At 42.4% G+C, this 19,662-nt stretch overlaps 1 protein-coding gene across 5 annotated transcripts in view; it reads right to left on the bottom strand.

Moving 5' to 3' along the window:
- The window catches only part of ACSL6 (acyl-CoA synthetase long chain family member 6), an 87,640-nt gene that overhangs the window by 15,728 nt on the left and 52,250 nt on the right, over positions 1–19,662 (bottom strand). For 4 of the 5 annotated variants that reach the window (XM_033140066.1, XM_033140071.1, XM_033140069.1 and 1 more), the window contains exons 7-15: positions 18,141–18,319; positions 17,586–17,618; positions 16,115–16,166; positions 12,249–12,322; positions 9,123–9,200; positions 7,235–7,369; positions 4,996–5,130; positions 1,564–1,659; positions 434–506 (exon numbers count right to left, since the gene is read on the bottom strand). In XM_033140066.1, coding sequence (XP_032995957.1) covers positions 434–506; positions 1,564–1,659; positions 4,996–5,130; positions 7,235–7,369; positions 9,123–9,200; positions 12,249–12,322; positions 16,115–16,166; positions 17,586–17,618; positions 18,141–18,319 — 855 coding nt within the window. Of the gene's footprint in view, positions 1–433; positions 507–1,563; positions 1,660–4,995; positions 5,131–7,234; positions 7,370–9,122; positions 9,201–9,263; positions 9,342–12,248; positions 12,323–16,114; positions 16,167–17,585; positions 17,619–18,140; positions 18,320–19,662 lie in introns of all 5 variants that reach the window. The other variant, XM_033140067.1, reaches the window with a different exon arrangement.

Genomic DNA, 19,662 nt, shown 5'->3' with positions numbered 1-19,662 from the left:
ATACCTAGTGTTGTTGTTGTTTGGTCGTTTAGTCGTGTTCGACTCTTTGTGACCCTAGTAGGTCACTGCATTCTACAGGAGTTTATCCTTAAAATCTCTGAAATATCAGAAGCCACAGTATTTTAAAGCAGAGTTTTCAGTGCGGCTGCTCCTGTTTTGTGGAACACTTATCTCTGTTGGGATATGAAAGGTGCCCACTATCTGTAGTTTCTGGGGGGAAATGGTAGACATATTTGTTTCGACAAGCTTTTCCAGCTGGATGAAAAGGTCCCTGTCTTTGACGTTCATTTTGTATTGTTTTCACACCTAACTTTATTTGGTTTTTGTATTGTTTTTACAATTATCCTTTTTATTATTTATCTGTAAATTGTTTCGCGATGCATAAAAAGGCAATTGATTAATTGATGATTCAGCGCCCTGCCTGGTTTATTACCTGATGTCCAGTCCCCTGGAGTAGTGAAGGTACAGCCAGCTGTGCATTCTGTTTGACCATAGCCTTCATAGACCTGTCAAAAGTATGTAAGAAAATAAGAACAACTTTACTGGGTCAGAGCAAAGGTCCATCTAGTCAAATCAGATGCCTATGGAAGCCTTCAAGCAGGACAAGTGGACAGCCGAATTCTCCCACCTGTGATCCTCAGCAACTGGTATTCAGAGGCATAACACATTAAAGGCAGAACAGGTATTCAGAGGCCTGCATCATTTAAACAAGATGATGCTAATTTTACCATTTTATTTGAAGGCCAAAAAATAAATGAGCAATAAATACTTTTCTCTCCAGTGTTAGACTCAGGAAGAACATAATCTAAATTACAATTGTGTACAATAGCAGCTTCTGATCGCTGAATTTAGAGATGGAGAAAGACATTAAAGATGGAGGAGAAATCTCTCTTTTGTAGGAACTCTGGGAGCAGCTGAAGAGGATGCACTTTGGAACTTGTACTGCAAGCTAGGAAAGCCATTAGTACCTGGCTGAGAATGGCATGAGCCAATTATTGGTCAGGTTTAGTGCCACAGGCCTCTGCCCACACCTGAAAAGGCCTATTGGTGGTTGCTGCTAAAGAAAAAGGAAAGACACTGCAAGCTGGGTTTGTCTTACTCTGCATCCCTGCCACCTTGAACACCCATTTAAGAAGGGTGGGTGCATCCAACTTATTTCTTAAAATGGGAGATCTTCAATGGTATCTAGGAAACACAGGGGCATCCAAGGAGGGGGATTCCCCTTAGACAAAACTAGAAAGCAGACAAATTTGGCCCCAATCAGTCTATAGTACCTCCCCCACCCGACTTGAGCCGTGAATTAAAATCTAGACACGAGCTCTGATCAGATCTTTACCATTAGCTTATTACTTTTGTAAGGGACTTACTGTACATAAACATGGCTCTTTATATGGTCCTAATACTTAACTCTCCCTATTTCCATTATGGATGTGTTTAGTTCCTACAGTGTTATCAGTTAATACCGCAGCTCATTTTTAATAATCTAGCTTTCCCCTAATGGTAGCAGAACTTCTAGATAGGAAATAAAAAGTGCAACTGGATAAATCTACAGGTGCAACATACCTGACATCCCAGGGCTGCTCGAAGGAAGCCCAGAACAGTGGGAGAAGCAGGAGCTGCTCCTGTTACAATCATCCTAACGCAGCCACCCAGGCTTGCCTGTTGGGCAAAGAGAACTTTGAAAAAACAGCATATAGAATAATGAAGTTATTGTACATATTAGCACAGTATACTTTGGGCTTTCAGGGACAACAAAGATCAGCCTACCCTTTAGATCTAATTGAATAGTTTATGCCTATATTTCCAAACCTCTTTCCTCTCTCACATTTATGAAGATCACACTGCATGCTGGAAGTTCGCTCCCCTTCCGGGGGGGCGGGTTTGCGGGAGGGCACATAAGACCTCCCAGTGATCCAGCTCTGGGCAGAGGTGCCACCCACGTCATAGTGATGCCCGGCCATGTCATGCCCCCCAGCTGGCCAATCGTGTTGGCTGGGGGTGTGGCCACTAGCTGTTTAAGTTGGCGACGAGCCTTTGGGGCTCGAGTGGCGGTTAGGCATTGGGTAAGCCTTGTTTATGGGAGGCGAGGTTGTTGCCTCCATCTGCCCCTCCACGTTAAGGGTATCCTGTTAAAGGGATCCGGGGGTGTGGATCCTGTCCAAAGCCTGGGCGTGGGCTAGGGCCATGCCACGACCCCCATCAGGGACCCTGGGGGTGCTCTTAATTGATGTATATCATAGGGCTCCCCCTACTGGTGGATTACTCTTATGAAACTCGCTGCAGACGGATAGGAGTCAGGATATAGTCTGGTTTCACCCAATGCCTAAGCCAAGCTGCTCACATCTGTAACCAATAAAAGTTGTGGCCTGTTTTATCCCATTAACCTAAACATTCGTGTCTGTGTGTTTATTATCTAATGGAACTGTGGGGCCCAGGGCCTCGCCACACAAACAGCTACATTCCTGACCTTGCCACACATAACACACACACACACCTCAGCCTAGGGGTGAATGATGTTCTGGGAGAAATGGGGTGGGGAGGGAGGGTAGTTCTGAATGCATAATATGGGCTGTAGAGGATTCTGTTTTCATGTCAAATAAAACTGGACTGTCTGTATCCAGTGATAGTTTTGCACTAGCAGAAAGTGTACCCTCATGCAAACCATGACATCCAATTTTCATGGATTCCTTCCCTACCCACTGCAGCCCCTGCAAAGCTGTTCCAAATAGCATGGGATAGATAAGGTACAGAGGTGCAGCAGGCAGGAACAATGGGTGAATATTGGATGCCCCACCATACACAATCATAAGCATTTTCTACTACTGCAAAGCCACAGCTACAACCTTGTATTTTAGTGTCTCGCTTTTAATTTTTTTATCATTACAATTTTTTTGGAGGAGTACACAATTGGTTGGAGCAAGTACTGTTGAGTAAAACTCTAACTAATGTATTTGAGATCTTCTGATAGACTCTGAATAGGATCTTGCTTCTTACTGGTCCAAGCTTTCCTTTTGTGTTTCTAGTAATGGCTTCATTTCTTGCCTCATGCCCTGCTCCCAAATGTGCTCTGGGGGTTGAAAGTAACCCCAGAACAGCACACAGGGAAGCAGGAATGAGATTGTTCTATCAAGTAAGCAGAAATATTTGCACTGATGAACTGTCTCCTTAGAGCTACATTAAATTCCACTTTTGGTCTGTGAATTTTCACAATAAAAGGATTGGGATTCTATAAGAAGAATGGTGCCTGTTTGGGGTCTCTTTGTTTACTCCAGCAATCCTGAATTAGTCACTTTGATAGCAACATTTCCTGTGATTTTCACAGTTTAGGTACTTGTGAGCTTGCATAAAACTAAATGGCTGACAGAGAGTGAAAGATTAGTTGACTCTTAAGCAAGTTGCCTGTCTGTTGCAAGGACAGGGCATTGCCATGGCTCATGCCTGACAATTAATTCAGGGAGCATCCAGATTCTCCAGTTTAGATTAAAATCCAGACTGGAAGAGACTTCCTGGTTTACTGCTCCTTTGAAGAAACAAAATCGAAAATTCTTTCTAGTAGCACCTTAGAGACCAACTGAGTTTGTTCCTGGTATGAGCTTTCGTGTGCATGCACACTTCGTCAGATACACTGAAACAGAAGTCACCAGATCCTTAAATATAGTGGGGGAGTGGGGAGGGGTATTACTCAGAAGGGTGGTGGGAATGGGTGATAGGCTGATAAGTGTGGAAAACCTGTTGACGACTCTAAACGGCTGCAATTAGTCTTGCAGGGAAAGGCAAGGGGTGAGATGGCTAAAGATGGCTTTGTTATGTATAATGAGATAAGAATCCAATGTCTTTGTTCAAACCAGGTTTCTCCATGGTTTTAAGTTTGGTGATTAGTTGCAATTCAGCCACTTCTCTTTCCAGTCTATTTCTGAAATTTCTTTGTATTAAGACAGCTACTTTGAGATCTTTTATAGAATGTCCTGGGAGATTGAAGTGTTCTCCTACTGGTTTCTCTGTCTTGTGATTCCTGATATCAGATTTATGTCCATTTATCCTTTGGCGTAGGGTTTGGCCTGTTAAATAGTCCTTCCAACATTGTGTATGCAATCAAATGCCAACAGTGCCCTTCAGCTCTCTATATTGGACAAACAGGCCAAACCCTACGCCAAAGGATAAATGGACATAAATCTGATATCAGGAATCACAAGACAGAGAAACCAGTAGGAGAACACTTCAATCTCCCAGGACATTCTATAAAAGATCTCAAAGTAGCTGTCTTAATACAAAGAAATTTCAGAAATAGACTGGAAAGAGAAGTGGCTGAATTGCAACTAATCACCAAACTTAAAACCATGGAGAAACCTGGTTTGAACAAAGACATTGGATTCTTATCTCATTATACATAACAAAGCCATCTTTAGCCATCTCACCCCTTGCCTTTCCCTGCAAGACTAATTGCAGCCGTTTAGAGTCGTCAACAGGTTTTCCACACTTATCAGCCTATCACCCATTCCCACCACCCTTCTGAGTAATACCCCTCCCCACTCCCCCACTATATTTAAGGATCTGGTGACTTCTGTTTCAGTGTATCTGAAGAAGTGTGCATGCACACGAAAGCTCATACCAGGAACAAACTCAGTTGGTCTCTAAGGTGCTACTAGAAAGAATTTTCGATTTTGTTTTGACTATGGCAGACCAACACGGCTACCCACCTGTAACTGCTCCTTTGAAGGACAGCAAAGCTGTTGCTAGGGGGCAAACACCCATTCAGTGACTGGGAGCCACTCAGCCCAAGGTTTGTCTCCATTCATTTGAATAACAATGCCATTCAAAGGCCTCACCCATAAAAATTGCTGCTGGGGCCAAAACCCAATTATTTTACAGGGCAAGAAGGCTCCCTGGGAAAGGTTGCCCTCCCCCCCCCCCATTAGTAATTTTTCTAGTTTCATTTACAATTTCATTTTCGTAACGGGTTCCTTGCACAAGTGCCCATTTTTTCCAGATCCTTACCTGTATTTTATTAAAGAATAGTTTATCCCACAGGCTGTCATTTCTGATTATTCCACTTTGAACTTCTGCCTTTTTACGCTTGGCAGCAAATTCCAGAAGCCAGCGTTTCAGTGGGGTGTCTGCTTGACTGAAGATCTAAGAGAATGCAGAATGGCAGGGCGTGGGGAGAGTGAAAAGATTGCACAGCTTAAAAGGGAAGCGGGACCAAATTTATCACTGGCATAAGCAGACAGGGCTCCACAGATGCCAGCAGTATAATTAATTGTTTGAATTAATCATAACTATACCATTGCTAAAAGTTAACAATAAAGCTCTTCTGCTGCAATTCACTTTGAATTATGCTTTCTTTTCTCTTCTAAGGGAAAACAAAATCACTGAAAAGTATGTATAGAGATTATGGTATCCCAAGGGTAATTAGCTTGGCACAGCTATATAGAATTATTGGGGATATTGTAACAACAGAATAGAAACATCTGGCTGCTGCAGAGCAGTTCCCAGTCTGTTAATGAGCTAATTGTGGCTGGTTGTTATTTTTATTAATATTTTATGCAATGGCAATTATGGCAAATCTTCATGTCAAACCAACCTAAGAGTCATCAGAAATTATTTTATAAACAGCCCCACATGCAAAAATGTTAGGGAGTGGAAGTCAGACTTCTTTCACATTGCCATTACAGCTTCAAGTGTGTTGATTCACAAGCTCCTTTTTCCTGTTTGCAAATCCATTATCAGGTATACAATGCTGGTGCACAGCAAAGATGTGAGAAAGCAAAGAAATGTACAGGCTCCGGCAGCCCACGGGACACATTCCTTGCTGAGGGCCACATTCCAGGATTGGGTGGGGCCACAGGTGGAAGCGGGCAAAGCAATAAATATAAATGTTATCATTGACTGGTTTCTACACATACACAGCTTTCTCTATTGTCTATCCAGATAGGCAAGAGATTTCACGAGAATTCAGGCTGCACCACCCCTCCACCCCTTTAGTATTTTACTGACAAATGTTGCAATACAATGTACACATGCTTGCCTTCCACATCAGATTTCATTAAAGAAAAGGAAAGAATGTTGAATCAATTTCCAAACAATATATATATAAATTGTATCTAGAAGTCTGTTTTGTATCTAGGGGGGTGGATAAAGAAAACCTAGACAAGAACTGGGTACCAATAAAAAATGTGTCTCACATTCATAGTATCCGGGTAGTATCCAGATATGACGGGTAAATCAAGCATAGTGCAGTCATAACATCATTGGGGGGGGGGGAAGTAGGTCAACTCTTAACATACACTCCTGAAGCATCTCTGGCAAATTAGCTGTTGTGTACCTTTCACAGCTTAACAGCACCCCATACATGTAAAGCACCAATCAGTCCATGGTGACAGCTGGGAACGTACTGATGACTTCACCTTGCCCTAGTACACATTCCCCACCTACAAACAAGGCACAATCAGAGTGCTAGAAAGAGTCTACAGTGGCTCCCTGTCAGAAACTTCCCATGGCCCAGTAGTGAGGAGGCTTGCATTTAGAAACTGGATGCTGCTCAGGAGAAAGGTTTTTAAGTATGACTGGGATGCCAATTCCCCGCTCACAAACAGCCCTAATAATATTGCACATGACACTTTAACACTTGCTTTTTCCAAGTTGGTGGAAAGGGACCTTCTCTGATAAAGCAGAGTGGGTGCCGCATTATTTGTATGAATATTTTATTATGTAATTTTGTGCTTTGCTTTTCTTGAAATCACTTTAAGACTCCTTTCCGTTGTGTGAACCAATACTTCAATTTAGTAAGTGAAACAGCTTTGATTAACAGACCATGCCTTCACAAGTCAAAGCTCACCTTCTGGGTATCCTGCTAGCAACAATAATCTTCAGGCACAGAAAAGCATAGGTGGTGGAACTAGAGGCACAAGTTTCTTCTGTTCAGTATCCTATCTGCTAAGCTACAACATCAGACAGAAGGGAGACTCATACTGAGGATGTGCAAGTTATACTGACTACATGTTATAAACAGTAATGCACAAAACTAGGCATAACTTGGGAGTTCATTTCACTTTTCAAATGTGATAACTCTGAGTAAGTATGTTATTGTTGGCTTACGGCAAAGCAGAAAACAAAGCAGCCAAAGAATTCAAGATGCAAAAAAGAAGTATTCAGTAGGTAAACTTAACTTCATTGGGTAACAAGATTGTAGACCATCACTGATAGTTTTAATCCCTAAAACATATGTTAGGCTTACCTTGTCATACATCCTGTTCAGCAGTCTTGGCACAACAGGAAATATGGTGGGACGCAGTGCTTTCATATCATCAGACAGTAGGCGAATGTCCCCTTGGAAGAACCCAATTCGCCCGCCATGGCAATACACTACAGACTATGATGGGAAAGGCAGAAAAAATTTTTTTAGTTTAATCACATACATAGCGACTATTCTTCCTGCTCATTTTAAATAATGCTTTCTTAAGCATTATTTGGGTGGTTTATGAATAGCTCTCCTTGATCTGGGTCATTTAGTATGGGTCATTTGGTCATAATGGTAAGATTTCAGCTGTGTGATTGGGATCGGATTTGGATTGGCAGGCCTCAACATCAGAGGAGGAAACTGAAAGGAGACCTGAATGGTGAGATCAGGTGTTGCTAGACAGGGAATCTGGAGCCTAGGGGTGCAGTATTGTTGCCTAGAAGCAGCTGCCCCCTTCGCAGAAGGGAGCAGACCCACCCACCCTGAAGGAGCACATGGCTGCAATTCTGACATTCCTTGTAAGTGAGCATGCCATGCCTTTAAAAGGTTAGTGGGTGGGGCATGAAACCTTTCAGGACATCTTTATTGCTTCCATCCATTTCTGAAAGTATTCCCTGATTCCTGAACTTTTTGTCTTCTGCTGACCTTGCACCATTGCTTGCCTGAACAAACACCTCTTCTTACTCACACGTTAGGGTTTCTGTGTACTGTATTGGGTGGGAGCCAGGACACCTACGTGCAAAGGGTCTTTTACTTTTCCCAGTATATGTTTGCATAGACAACGTAATATGTGAACCAGATGATTTATGAACTGGCAGCAGCTACTGTCATTATGGTGCCTGTGAAAACTGCCTCTCCGGTTGTTAATTTCTATAAGGGAATACTCAATATGTCAGCAGAATGGGATAGGGAGGCATTTTTCTCCTCCCCACCCCCAAATCTGTTATCAAGAGTTGTCCAATTTCTAGCCTCTCTCAGAAAATAATACGTTATTATTTAACCTCTGGGCCTTTCTGTTCTTTTGCATGGTAATTGGATTAATCTCAAATTTATATAAAGGTTTCTTTAAAAGAGACCTTTATTTGTTGATACTTGTTTCCTTGCTAAAGGAAAACCACACTTGATGCTGTGATTCAGGCTCTGTTGGGGACAGTTTTCTTCAGACCCAGCTTTAAGTCAGCGGAATAAAAGAATGCTCATTTAGTTGTGTATAAGTCCACTAGAAATTTCAACACTAGTTTCGGAGCAGTCATGTACCCCGTTATGCTGCAGCAGACAGGTGCTGCAGAAGCTGGAAGTTGGGGGATATAGTCTGGGGCAGGGAGGTGCCAAAGAACTGGGGCTTGAAAATTCCCCCTGTCAAATAGCCCATGGCATTTCTGGAGTGTAAGTGTTTTTACTTTTACATTAGACAGGCTGCAGTTGCAAACCACATTGCAGCCACTGAATCCACAGTAAAACCAAACCATGGCTAAACCATGGATGTGCACAGGCAGCATTAAGCAGCATTAAGCCTCAGGCCCTCCCCTCTCCTACTTCCATGCAGCCATGAGAAGGGAGTTCAAAAGCCTTCACTTTTGGTTAAGCACGGTTTCCCATGTTGCCTAAACCTAGAGCTGTTCTTAATGGTAACTATGGTTAGTTTAAATAATACAGCTTCAGAAACTGCTTTGAACTGGGCTTGTGGAAACGGACCGTGTTGAAATCACACCTTTTCTCAGCCATGTGGAGGAGGAGTGTGTAAGACTGACACTGCAGCTCAGTGCAGCTTGTGCGCATCACGCTAAACTACAGTTTAGTGTGGCATACAAATGTGACCATCGTTCATTAGCAGACTCATCGATCAAGGGGAATTAGTGGACATCCACTGACGCTAAGACCTTACCTGTACCATTCTCTCAAACATGTGTGCTAAAGGCAAATAGGAAATGTGTGCATCCTCATATGTAGGAGACCACTGACTCTGGAAAAAAAACAAAAACAAGGAGCCCCGCAAGGCCCGGATCAGTCTAGACAGGTTTCTTACCTGTATCACTCTTTCAAACATGTGAGCCAAAGGCAGGAAGGAGATGAGCACATCGTCCTGTCTCGGAAAGATCACTTTCTGCAGATGAAGGGCATGGGAGACAGAAAGGAAAGAAACACTGACAGGAAGACACAACAAGAAAGTCATAAAACAATAAAAAAGAAAAATGGCACCAAGAGGAGCAAAAGGGGTAAAGATTATTAAGCGAGAAAAAAAGAGAAGTATGTTTGAAGTAATGCGTTAGGCCACAACACCAATGGAACTATGTTAGCAGGAGTGGTGAAGAACACAGGGACGTATGTAGAGAGCTCTCTCCGCTGCGCAGGGCACATGCGGAGAGCTGGGTGGCGAGCATGCCCTTCGACCAATGCGCTTGGGCTTCGTGTCCTCTGTCCTTGACACTTCTGTTGCCCTGTGATATTCCTAGTTAAGGCATAGCTCTTTTCTCCTAAGAGGTTTCCTGCTAAGGTGTCCGGTTGCGAAAGAAAAAAGCCAAGTGCCAACATTCACCTGAATTGGGAGCATGGGAAGCCACAGTCTATTGCTCTGCACTGACTGGATGCAGCTTTCCAGACTGTCAGGCAGGAGTCCTCCACAGCCCTGCAGGCAGATGCTGGGAATTGAACTGAGGACCTTTTGCATGCAAAGTGTGTCCTGCACCACTCAGTTACAGCAGATCTTTTTTGCACACCGTGTCTGCCAAATGATTTCCAAATACAAATTTGAGCATTAGTACAGCTCAATACCAGAAGATTAGATCATTAGGTTGCCAGGATCATCACCCCTCCCTGGCAGGATTCTTTTGCTGATAAGGAGGACCGTGGCTCAGTGGTAGAGCCTATGTGCTTTGCTTGCAAAAAGTTCCAGGTCCAATCCCTGGTATTTCCAGGTAGGGCTGGAAAAGATTCCTGTTTGAAATTCTGGAGAGCTGCTGCCAGTCAGTGTAGATACTGAGCCAGATAGACCAATGGTCGGACCCGGTTTATAAGACAGCTTCCTATGTTCTTCAGTAGAAATGTAGCAGGTGACACTTTGCGGGGATACAAAGGCAATTTGATAACCAAAATTTAATAGATTAGACTTTTCCTACCAGGCAGCTTTTAAAAAGCACAGAAATCCTACTACGGAGAGAAAAAGAAGGCAACCTTATGAACTAATCTTGCAGACTTAAAGTATTAGATGCCTGCTATGGCTTAAATTGGTACTTGGATATCAACTTTAAATGATAATGTCACGTTAGTTAATACCCAGCAGGTTTTTGCTACCATGATCACAAAGTTTTTTCAGTGGAAGAGGCTATCTTTTTATCTTCCTCTCTTTTGTTCAATTTTTTTTTTTTAAGGAAAGTGAGTTTGATGCACATTATCCATAAGGACACTTGAAGGGTAATTAATGTGGAATTAAACTGCTAAGGAATTGTAAGCCCAGCCCGTAACACTAAACATGCTCACGAATGGCAACAAGAATTAAGCTACCAACCTTTAAGCTACTATTTATTTATTTTGGCTATGGAAATCATGGCAAACTAACTGAAATGACAGTGATCATAAATCACACATCTGAAATGTGGAGTGGCGTTTCTAATCCCGTTTAGTGATTCTAAGAACAGGACTATGTAAAGTAACTTTATTCTGGATGCATTCATCCAGGAACAGAGAGACTGATGGCACATGTTCCTCGATTGTACCAAACTTTCATGTACAGTCCAACACATTCTTGCTAAAGCTGGATAAATCCTTTGATGTAACAATGCTTTGATGTAGGATAATTTGATCCTATTTTTACAACCCATCATTAATTCTAGGTTCTCATTTAACCTCCAAAGACACTACATTATTTCAGATTCAAACTAAGAAGAGCAATGCACAGAAGGAATCATCTATGGTTACATTTTACAATTACATTTCCTTCTCATATTACGGTGATAACTCCTCACAGTCTTACAGGGGATTATATCCATGTAAGCCCCTATGAATTATGACTTACATGAATACAGAAGCTGACAGCATGGTAGGCCTCTGCCACTCAGCTGAAGTTCCTCTGACTGAGTCGCTGCTACATACCAGGATGGAGAGAAGGAGCAAAATGCCACTAAGGTCAGCACAGTGCCAACGTGCCTGCAGAACTAATACAGTGCTCCTGCTGGTGCATTTGCACTTACTGCCGTGCCACTGTCCCTCATCATCATGGTATGCAGTAGTGATTCAGTTGGAGGGAGGTCAGGTGAGTGGCACAGCCCCACCATGCTTCCTGCTACTGCATTAATTGTAGGACCCATGTTTTAGGAAAGCAAAAGTCAACCAATTAGAAGAGTTGGTAAATACAATGGGAAGGACTATCAGTGCACCTAATAAAAGGCATTGCACGAGACTGAGGTTTTTCAACAATGCAGGTGTAGCTTTACTGCAGGAAATACATTTATGGTATATACTCCAATCTGGAGTACAGAGAGAGAGACAGACAGAGAATGATGGAAAAGGACATTCCTATTGGCAATTCTTCCAGAGCACAAAGAGAAGAAGCGTTCAAAGTTCTGTGACCCATTTTAGGTAACACGGACTGCTATCTCATTTTGAAGCTGAGGACGCATTGCTCCAACCCTGATTTGCTTCCCTCTTTCCAAAATATTTCTAACTTTATCCACAAGTTGGGATGTTATCCTCATACAAGAGTATAAAGACTTGAACAAAATTCTGAAACCTTTTCTAGGCAGAAAAAGACTCACTGACCGTTGTAGGCTAGTACCTTAACTGATACTTGAATCATTTTGATGGTTCTAGAGATTTCAGCATCCTGCAAAAAAAAAACACTCAACCCAGCTCTGTTTGAAAGAGTATCACCAGATGCACCAAGGCAAGGAGGACCTCTCCAAAAGACATTTTCACATCCACTAGCTGTTTCCACATCGAAGTAACCGATTCACCTCATGTGATAAATTCTGCTGAATTTTTTTTGCAACATAAATAAATCAGATAGAATATTCACCTCTGTCACTTTCAAAAAACCTGAAAAATCAGCAACCACATTCCCATGAGTCAGCATAGCACCTTTAGGGTTACCTGGAGAATGGAAGAAGAAAAATACATCAAAGGAACACTTAAGAGTTTCCAAAGTTGAATCAAAGGGAATCCCCCTGTTTCCTTTTCTGGACGAAAGCATAATACAGAGATGATGAACCTGCAGCATGCCAGATGTTTCTGGACTCTCAGCTTCCATCAGCCCCAGCCAGCAGGACCGATGGTCAGGGATGATGGAAGGAGTCCAGCAAAACCTGAAGCACCACAGGTTCTCTATAAAGCAGAACCACCTCAGGGACCCAAACTCTGAGCTCTGTGCATACATTTGAAATCCCAGCACAGCTGCAGTTAAATCAGGATTCCCTTTCATTATGCCTATCATGCAGATGAAATTAGACTTCTGTGAACACTATTGTCATAAACAAATCTGTCATGGAAAGATTGAATGGAAAATTATAGTTGGTATATAGCAGAGACAACCAACCCCACTGGACTCTCTCAGGAAACTGCCTCTGGATTATCTAGTATCCATTGAGCCATAAAAGGATGCACATTCTCAGCTGATTTGTTGAACACTTTAACAATTTAAGATGCTTTAATTGCACTAGTTTTTTAAAAAGCACTCTCATGGAAGGGAGGTGTAAAAAGGCCCTTGTGTAACCACAAAAAGAACCTCCAGGGACCACCAGCAATGGGCCTTTTCCATTCTGTGAGGAATACTCTTCTATCTGATGTTGAAAGAGGGCACAATAAGCCTTTCCTCCAAGGGGCCTCACTTTGAAGTATTTAAAGTATCATTAAAATGAACATGCTTGCTCCTGGACTACTTTGAAAAGCAAGCAGCTTTTAAATGCTTTCAAAGGTTTGTGTGTTATAGCTTTATATATCTCAAAACATTACTTCAGTATTGCTTAAGACGCCCACCGGGATTTCTCCAAAGCAATCCCTTTGGTTTTTGTGTGAGGAATATGGGAGGCAGCACCATCTTGCCTCTTGCCTCAGACAGCAACATGTTTTTGGCCAGAATTTTGTCCATAAGTGACATCTAAATTAGCAGCAATGGATCTATCATTAATCGTGTTAATACAATAACTGTGTTAACTAAAACTGTGTAGCTTGGCCCAACATCTGTAGGGCAAGTCAGAAGTGTATGTGTGTATATGGGAAGAATGTACCCCAAGGTAAAGAATAGGGTTTGGTTCCAAGTCTCTGATTTGGACCGTGTCTCACACCCTAGATAGTCCCCGACTGATGTTTAGACTAGCAACGATAATTATTTTTATTTAAAACATTTAGGGCTACTTTGTATGGTGTACTTCCATTCACAAGTTTCCCTTTTCTCCTACAGCCAATGCACCCTCCCTTCTGCTGTCCTGGAGGGTACCAAGCATATTTAGGCTGCATTTTCTAGTGTTGCCACCTCAACATGGCAGGAAGCAGGAAAAGAAGTCATGTTGAAGGCAAAAATGGTTTCCTGTTAGGAGAAGGAACCTAGCCCTCCCGCTGCCCCAGGCTTGTTCACTCTCTCACTCATTCATTCTCTCTCCTCCTCTCACACAGCCACAACTAGATCAGCAGATTCCACTTCCACTTCAGATTAATTGTGGTTTAGCATTTAATACTGAACCCTAAACTGTGATCTGTCTTAACCATGGCTGGTAAAAACAAACCAGCTTCATAAACTATTCATTATGTTTGTTTATTTTTCTACATTTACAGCCCACCTTTCTTTTACTATGGAACCCAAGGTAGTGTACATGTGGCTCTGAAGTGATCCACTATCCAGCCACTGACCAGAGCTGGACTTGCTTAGCTTCAGCAAGGTGGTTGCGTGATTTGCTCGCAGACCAGGAAGCTAAACTATGCCCTGAAGCTGGCTTACTTTTGATAACTACATTTAAGATTAACCATAGAATGTCTGTATTTGGACAATCTGGAAAGCTCTGCTTAATTGCTATGGTGTAGCATTATGTCTGAACTAGACAGGTGTATTGCACAACTCATACAAGAGCAAAAGCATGCTGCGGAAAACATCACACTGACATTGTTAAATGTAAATGTGCAATGCAAACAGCAGCACCCAGCCACCTGGAGCCCTTGCATCAGATCCAGATCAAAACCAGCACATAATCCAAATGCCTAGGGAAAAATTCCATTGTTCAGTGACCATTCAATTGGGTCAGGAAATGGCACTAGAGTCTATACACCCTCAGCCTAACACACACTAGGAGCATTTTAAATTCCAAAAACTTAATATGCAAAACACACAGAGTTCTTGTTAAAAGAGATTTTGTCCTACAGTTAAGAACTAATAAAATAATTGATCTTCCTTGCCACTAGTGACTGTACTTTCAGCATCTTTGACGGTAGCTAAAAAGACTCAATCAAGAAGGTTTTTTTTAAAAAAAAATTGTTAGGTTCACAGATTAATATTAAAAGTGAATTTCTGAGAAAGGAAAAAGTAGGGAAAATGTAAAGATTATTTGTGTTATATTTTATGCCTTGTCTCAAACAAGAAAAACTCACCTTCTTCAGTCATGGCAATTCATAACTTTTTTTCTTTGGGGGTGGCGGTTTCCAACCTCAACTCTTAAGTACAGTGGTACCTCTGGTTACATACTTATTTCATTCCGGAGGTCCGTTCTTAACCTGAAACTGTTATTAACCTGAAGCACCACTTTAGCTAATGGAACCCCCCGCTGCTGCTGCGCTGCCAGAGCACAATTTCTGTTCTTATCCTGAAACAAAGTTCTTAACCTGAAGCGTTATTTCTGGGTTAGCGGAGTATGTAACCTGAAGTGTGTGTAACCTGAAGCGTCTGTAACCTGCGGTACCACTGTATGTCTTGCCACTATATAATACAATATCACTTTATCATTTGCCATCTTACTGGAATCAGTTATTCCAACCCTGTCATAATTAATATCATAAAAATTAGTAGATAGTTTCTTGGATCACTTGGATGCAACCAATGGGTTATAGCAGGTTTTCAGAAGGGACATTTGACACAGTTTTGAAAGAACCGTCACAATCATCATACAACTTTTTTGCCCTCTTTGTTTTCTATCAAAGTCAATTCCTAAGAGGGGCTAGTAAGGTTATAGTGGTGGACAATATGCCTGCATCCTCTGGTTGGAGAGGCTTAAGAAGAAAGATACAAGCAGAGATTTTTTCGGGGCGGTAGCATTTCATTGATTCTGTTATCTTTAGTTTTCTAGTGCCTTTTTTTTTAACTTTGCTGTTGGGTAGCATTGGATCTTGACTAAGTTACTCAGGATAAAGCCCATGGATATTGGCAGTGATCTTGTTTGTAGTTCTCATTTTTCCCTGCTAGAAAATGAGGAGGGATTGGCTACATGTTTAAAATAATCAGAATCCGCAAACAGGAGCTGTTATATTTTTTTACATCAGTGAACATTTCAAGGGATAAGAAACTTTGGCTCATTAGCTGTAATGGTTCAGCTAGCTGACTTTTATCTTTTTAATAGTAAACTTAATAAGCAATGTTAAACTAAAACTAGTGATATTCTCAGAGAATTCTGTATACATGTTTCTATTATTTTTCAAAATGCAATGCATAAATTTAAGTAACTGACAAAGCAGCAGTCTATCCGTTTATCATCTGCCAGTGTACTACAATTTGTATAGTACTGTAGTATATTTTCATATCTTTGCGGTATATGTGAAATATGTTTAAAAATACATATATAACTTAAATTTACATACATCTGATATCTATTTACATATTATTTTAATGGAATCAAAATGCTTTTCTGTACAATGTCACCATTATTAAGGCCCAAGGAAAGCTGTTGCAAAACGGGTAAAGTTTACCTGTAGTGCCACTAGTAAAACAGACTATTGATAGATCTTCTGGTCGAGGAGGCTAGAAAAGTCATGGAAGAAAAAGAAATGTCTTAGTTCATTTATTTTACTTATTTATATGATTTACACCCCAGACTTCTTCCCCCAAGGAGAGCAGGGAGCTCCTTGTACATTGCCTATCCATTTTTAACCTTACAGTACAGGTTTGAGACAAATTATGATGCTTTTCCACTGTGTGAATTCTTTGTCCCTCCAGCCACAGTATTTTGTTCCAAGCATATGAAGCAGATTACTTTGTTTGATTAACTTATCATGCAGGAGTGCTGGGCTGCAATCATATGCACACTTAGCTGGGACTAAGTCCCACTGAATGCAATGGGACTTACCTCTGAGTAAGAGATTGTACTCAGGGCTGGCCCGTGATATTTAGCCACTTGGGGCAAATCATAAATTGGTGCCCTCGGCTCCCTCCTCCTCTGTCACCTGAGGCGACTGGAAGTGGTGCAGGGAAGCCCCAGCACATTGAAGGTGTCAAGAGAGAAAAAATAAGAGTCTGGAGAGGAGCAGGCAGTGGCAGAGGGACTTTCGCCCTCAGGGGCAAGTGGGATGGCAGTAACTCCTATCTGCAGCCGGAGCAGCAGCAGCAAAGGTATGTGAAGGATCTGCTGCCAGCCTGCGGCTTCAGCGAGCCTAATTAACAAGCCAATCCTGTTTGTACTGTTAATTTAAGTGATTCCCGGCCTTCTAGCAGCTCTGGTGCTGCTGTCTGAACTTAGGTAGTTAGGTAGTAGGTGCCCATCACAGTCATTTCCTCAGAGTTCATGATTTTCACTGCTTTATTTTTTCTCAGCTGATACTTCATGTGAGAAAAATTCAGAATTTTCAATTTCTGTCCCACAGTGGTTCACTTAGTCACTCTAAACTCTAAAGTCTCTGATCATAATGAATGCTTTAAGCACTCCATTTGTTTATCCAGGGTGCTTTGTAATGAAGAAGGGGCCTTTGTAATAACTGTTTTGGTGGCCACCCCTAGGCTGTAGTTTGGCTAGGCACCTATCTGTACTAGACTATATTTACCAAGTGTCTTGCCTCCTCCTCCAAAGCAAATTTCCCTTCCCCATCTTACTCCCATTTTACTTCTCTTGTGCCTTGTCCATTAAGCTGAAATATTCCCAAAAAAAAAGAAAAAGGGACCCACGTACAGAGCTTCTAATATACAGCAAGAAATGTGGCCAATTGTGTTTTTCACAAGTAACTTGGATTCCATTTAAAACCACATGGTGCTTAAATATGAGAATCATCTACAAGGACCCCTGCACCAACTTTCATTAAAACAAATGGGTCATGCACAAGGACAGAGACAGGCTGTTCTGCAGCTTTCATTCATTTCAGTTATGCTTGCACAGGAGACGTTTGTGGTAAATTGTGCGCATTGTTTATGAGGAAATGTTCAGCGTGGAATAAAGGGGATTATACTCACTACAGGGGCACGCCAACTTTCTCGACCACAGTCCTGAAAGGATTTAATAAAAAGGAGAACAATTTAATATATGTGGATTGGCCAAAGGCCTTTCCCTGCAGCAGGAAGGTGGCTGACCTGGTGCCCTTTAGATGTTGCTGGATTATCATCCTTGACCATTGGCCATGCTGGTTGGGAGTGATGGAAGTTTGAGTCCCAACAACATCTGGAAGGCCAGAGGTTAGCCACCCATGCTATAGCCTGTGGATTGGCCCACTTTCTAGATTCACCAGGGCTACGTTTTCTGCAGATGCCTTTCTGCAGTGTGCCTCTCATTCGCTTGTGTCATGTTGTACTATCAGATGGTGAAAAAATAATCACCTCATTATTATTACTTTCGCCATCTTTGATTGTCCATCAGTGCATTTTATATTTCTGCTAGTCTTGACAAGCATATATATATATGAGAGACAGCATATCACATAACTTTAATTTGTTATAATTCTGTGAAACTGCTGCTTAATTGCATAAACAGTGTAATGTGAGATCAATTAAAACAGTGCAAAAGAACCTTACCTCTACTTCCTGCATAGCCTGGATATGAACTCCACACTTTTGCCCTCTTTCTTTAAGATCCTTCTCAAAAGGGTCCATCAAAATAATGAATTTCAAGCCCGGAGTTTGTTTTTTCTCTACATTTTCTAAGAGGATTCTGGCTTTTTCAGGCTTATCACAAACTACTATAGAAATATCAGCTAAACACACAAAGAAACAAACAGAAAACAAGTTTGAAAAAATTGCAGTGCAGTGTGAACACATTTCTCTTTTTAAAAAATCATAATCCGTCCTCCATTGAAATTTGTCACTGACCATTATACAAAGCGATACAGTCATACCCCGGGTTGCGCACACTCCGTGTTGCGTACGTTCAGGTTAAGAACGCCCGCAACCCAGAAGCGTTTCTGGAGTGCACGCGAACCCCGGATCTTAAGTGGTCTTAAGTGGATGGATTTTTTGCGAGTATGACTAGTTGTCAGCCTATGTTTTGTACTTCACCCTGGTCAATACAGAGGAATAGCTCCAATGAACAAATTCTTTAATTTAACAGCTCTTGCTTTTCCGGGCTCATCAACCACCCTTGCTTTCTTCCGTGTATCTTGATTTCAATATTTTAAAATTCTAGTTTTCAACTTGTTCTCCTCCTCTTCATTTTCTGGCCTGACTCTCCCCATGGCTGAAAGTGCCCTACTTCAGTGTTTTTCAACCACTGTTCCGCGGCACACTAGTGTGCCGTGAGATGTTGCCTGGTGTGCCGTGGGAAAAACGTCCCGGCCGTTGTTGTTGCCTTCCTTCAGCCAATCAGGGTCAGCCCGCGTTTGTACACAGAGCCGAAAACAGACACCCGCCTTGCCCCAGCAGCGCCGAGGCTGCATTGCACGGCCCTGGACGCGGCAGCCGGGCCGGCCGCCTCAAAAGCGCCTCCCTCCCTCCTTCGCCCTCCCGCCGGCCAATCGTCAGGCCAATCGTCGGAGTTCCCTGTCTCCTCGGCTGTCGGTGTGGCCCTGAAGGGGTCCTGCGCGCTGCGCGCCGCGCGCCCCTTGTCGCGAGTGGGGTTCCGAGGCCAATGTAGGTGCGCACATCTTAGAAGTGGGAGGGGGGTGGAAAGAGCGGGCCGGAGATGAGGAGGAGGGAGCCGGCGGTGGGCGTGGGTGGGGGCTTGGAAATGGCGCGCGCGAGGCGGAGGCCGGGGGGGGGGAGATAGAGAGAGGATTCAGTACCAAATCGGATGCAAAACCGCATCTATAACCTCTCAAGGGAAACGTTTCCCAAAGTGCAGTCATCTCCAACCTACATAAATTAAGAATTCTTTTGCTGTTTGGAGGAAATAACAAGCCTGGCTCCTTTCAGCTGGGTGAGAGCACTTTGCTAATAAATGATGAATAATTAGGATGTGTAGGTTTCCTTTTGCATTTATTTTGCACTTGCTGGTTCAACCTCTTTGAACTTCCCAAAGCACAAGATCATCACAAAAAAGGGAATCACCACATTGGCTGGGCTCTCAAGTGTGGCATGGCAGTTAATTATATCATGTCAGGAT

This window comes from Lacerta agilis, chromosome 2 (genome assembly GCF_009819535.1).
Source record: "Lacerta agilis isolate rLacAgi1 chromosome 2, rLacAgi1.pri, whole genome shotgun sequence".
In the NCBI taxonomy this organism is placed as follows: Eukaryota; Metazoa; Chordata; class Lepidosauria; order Squamata; family Lacertidae; genus Lacerta; species Lacerta agilis.
This window is presented reverse-complemented; position numbering and strand designations above follow the sequence as displayed.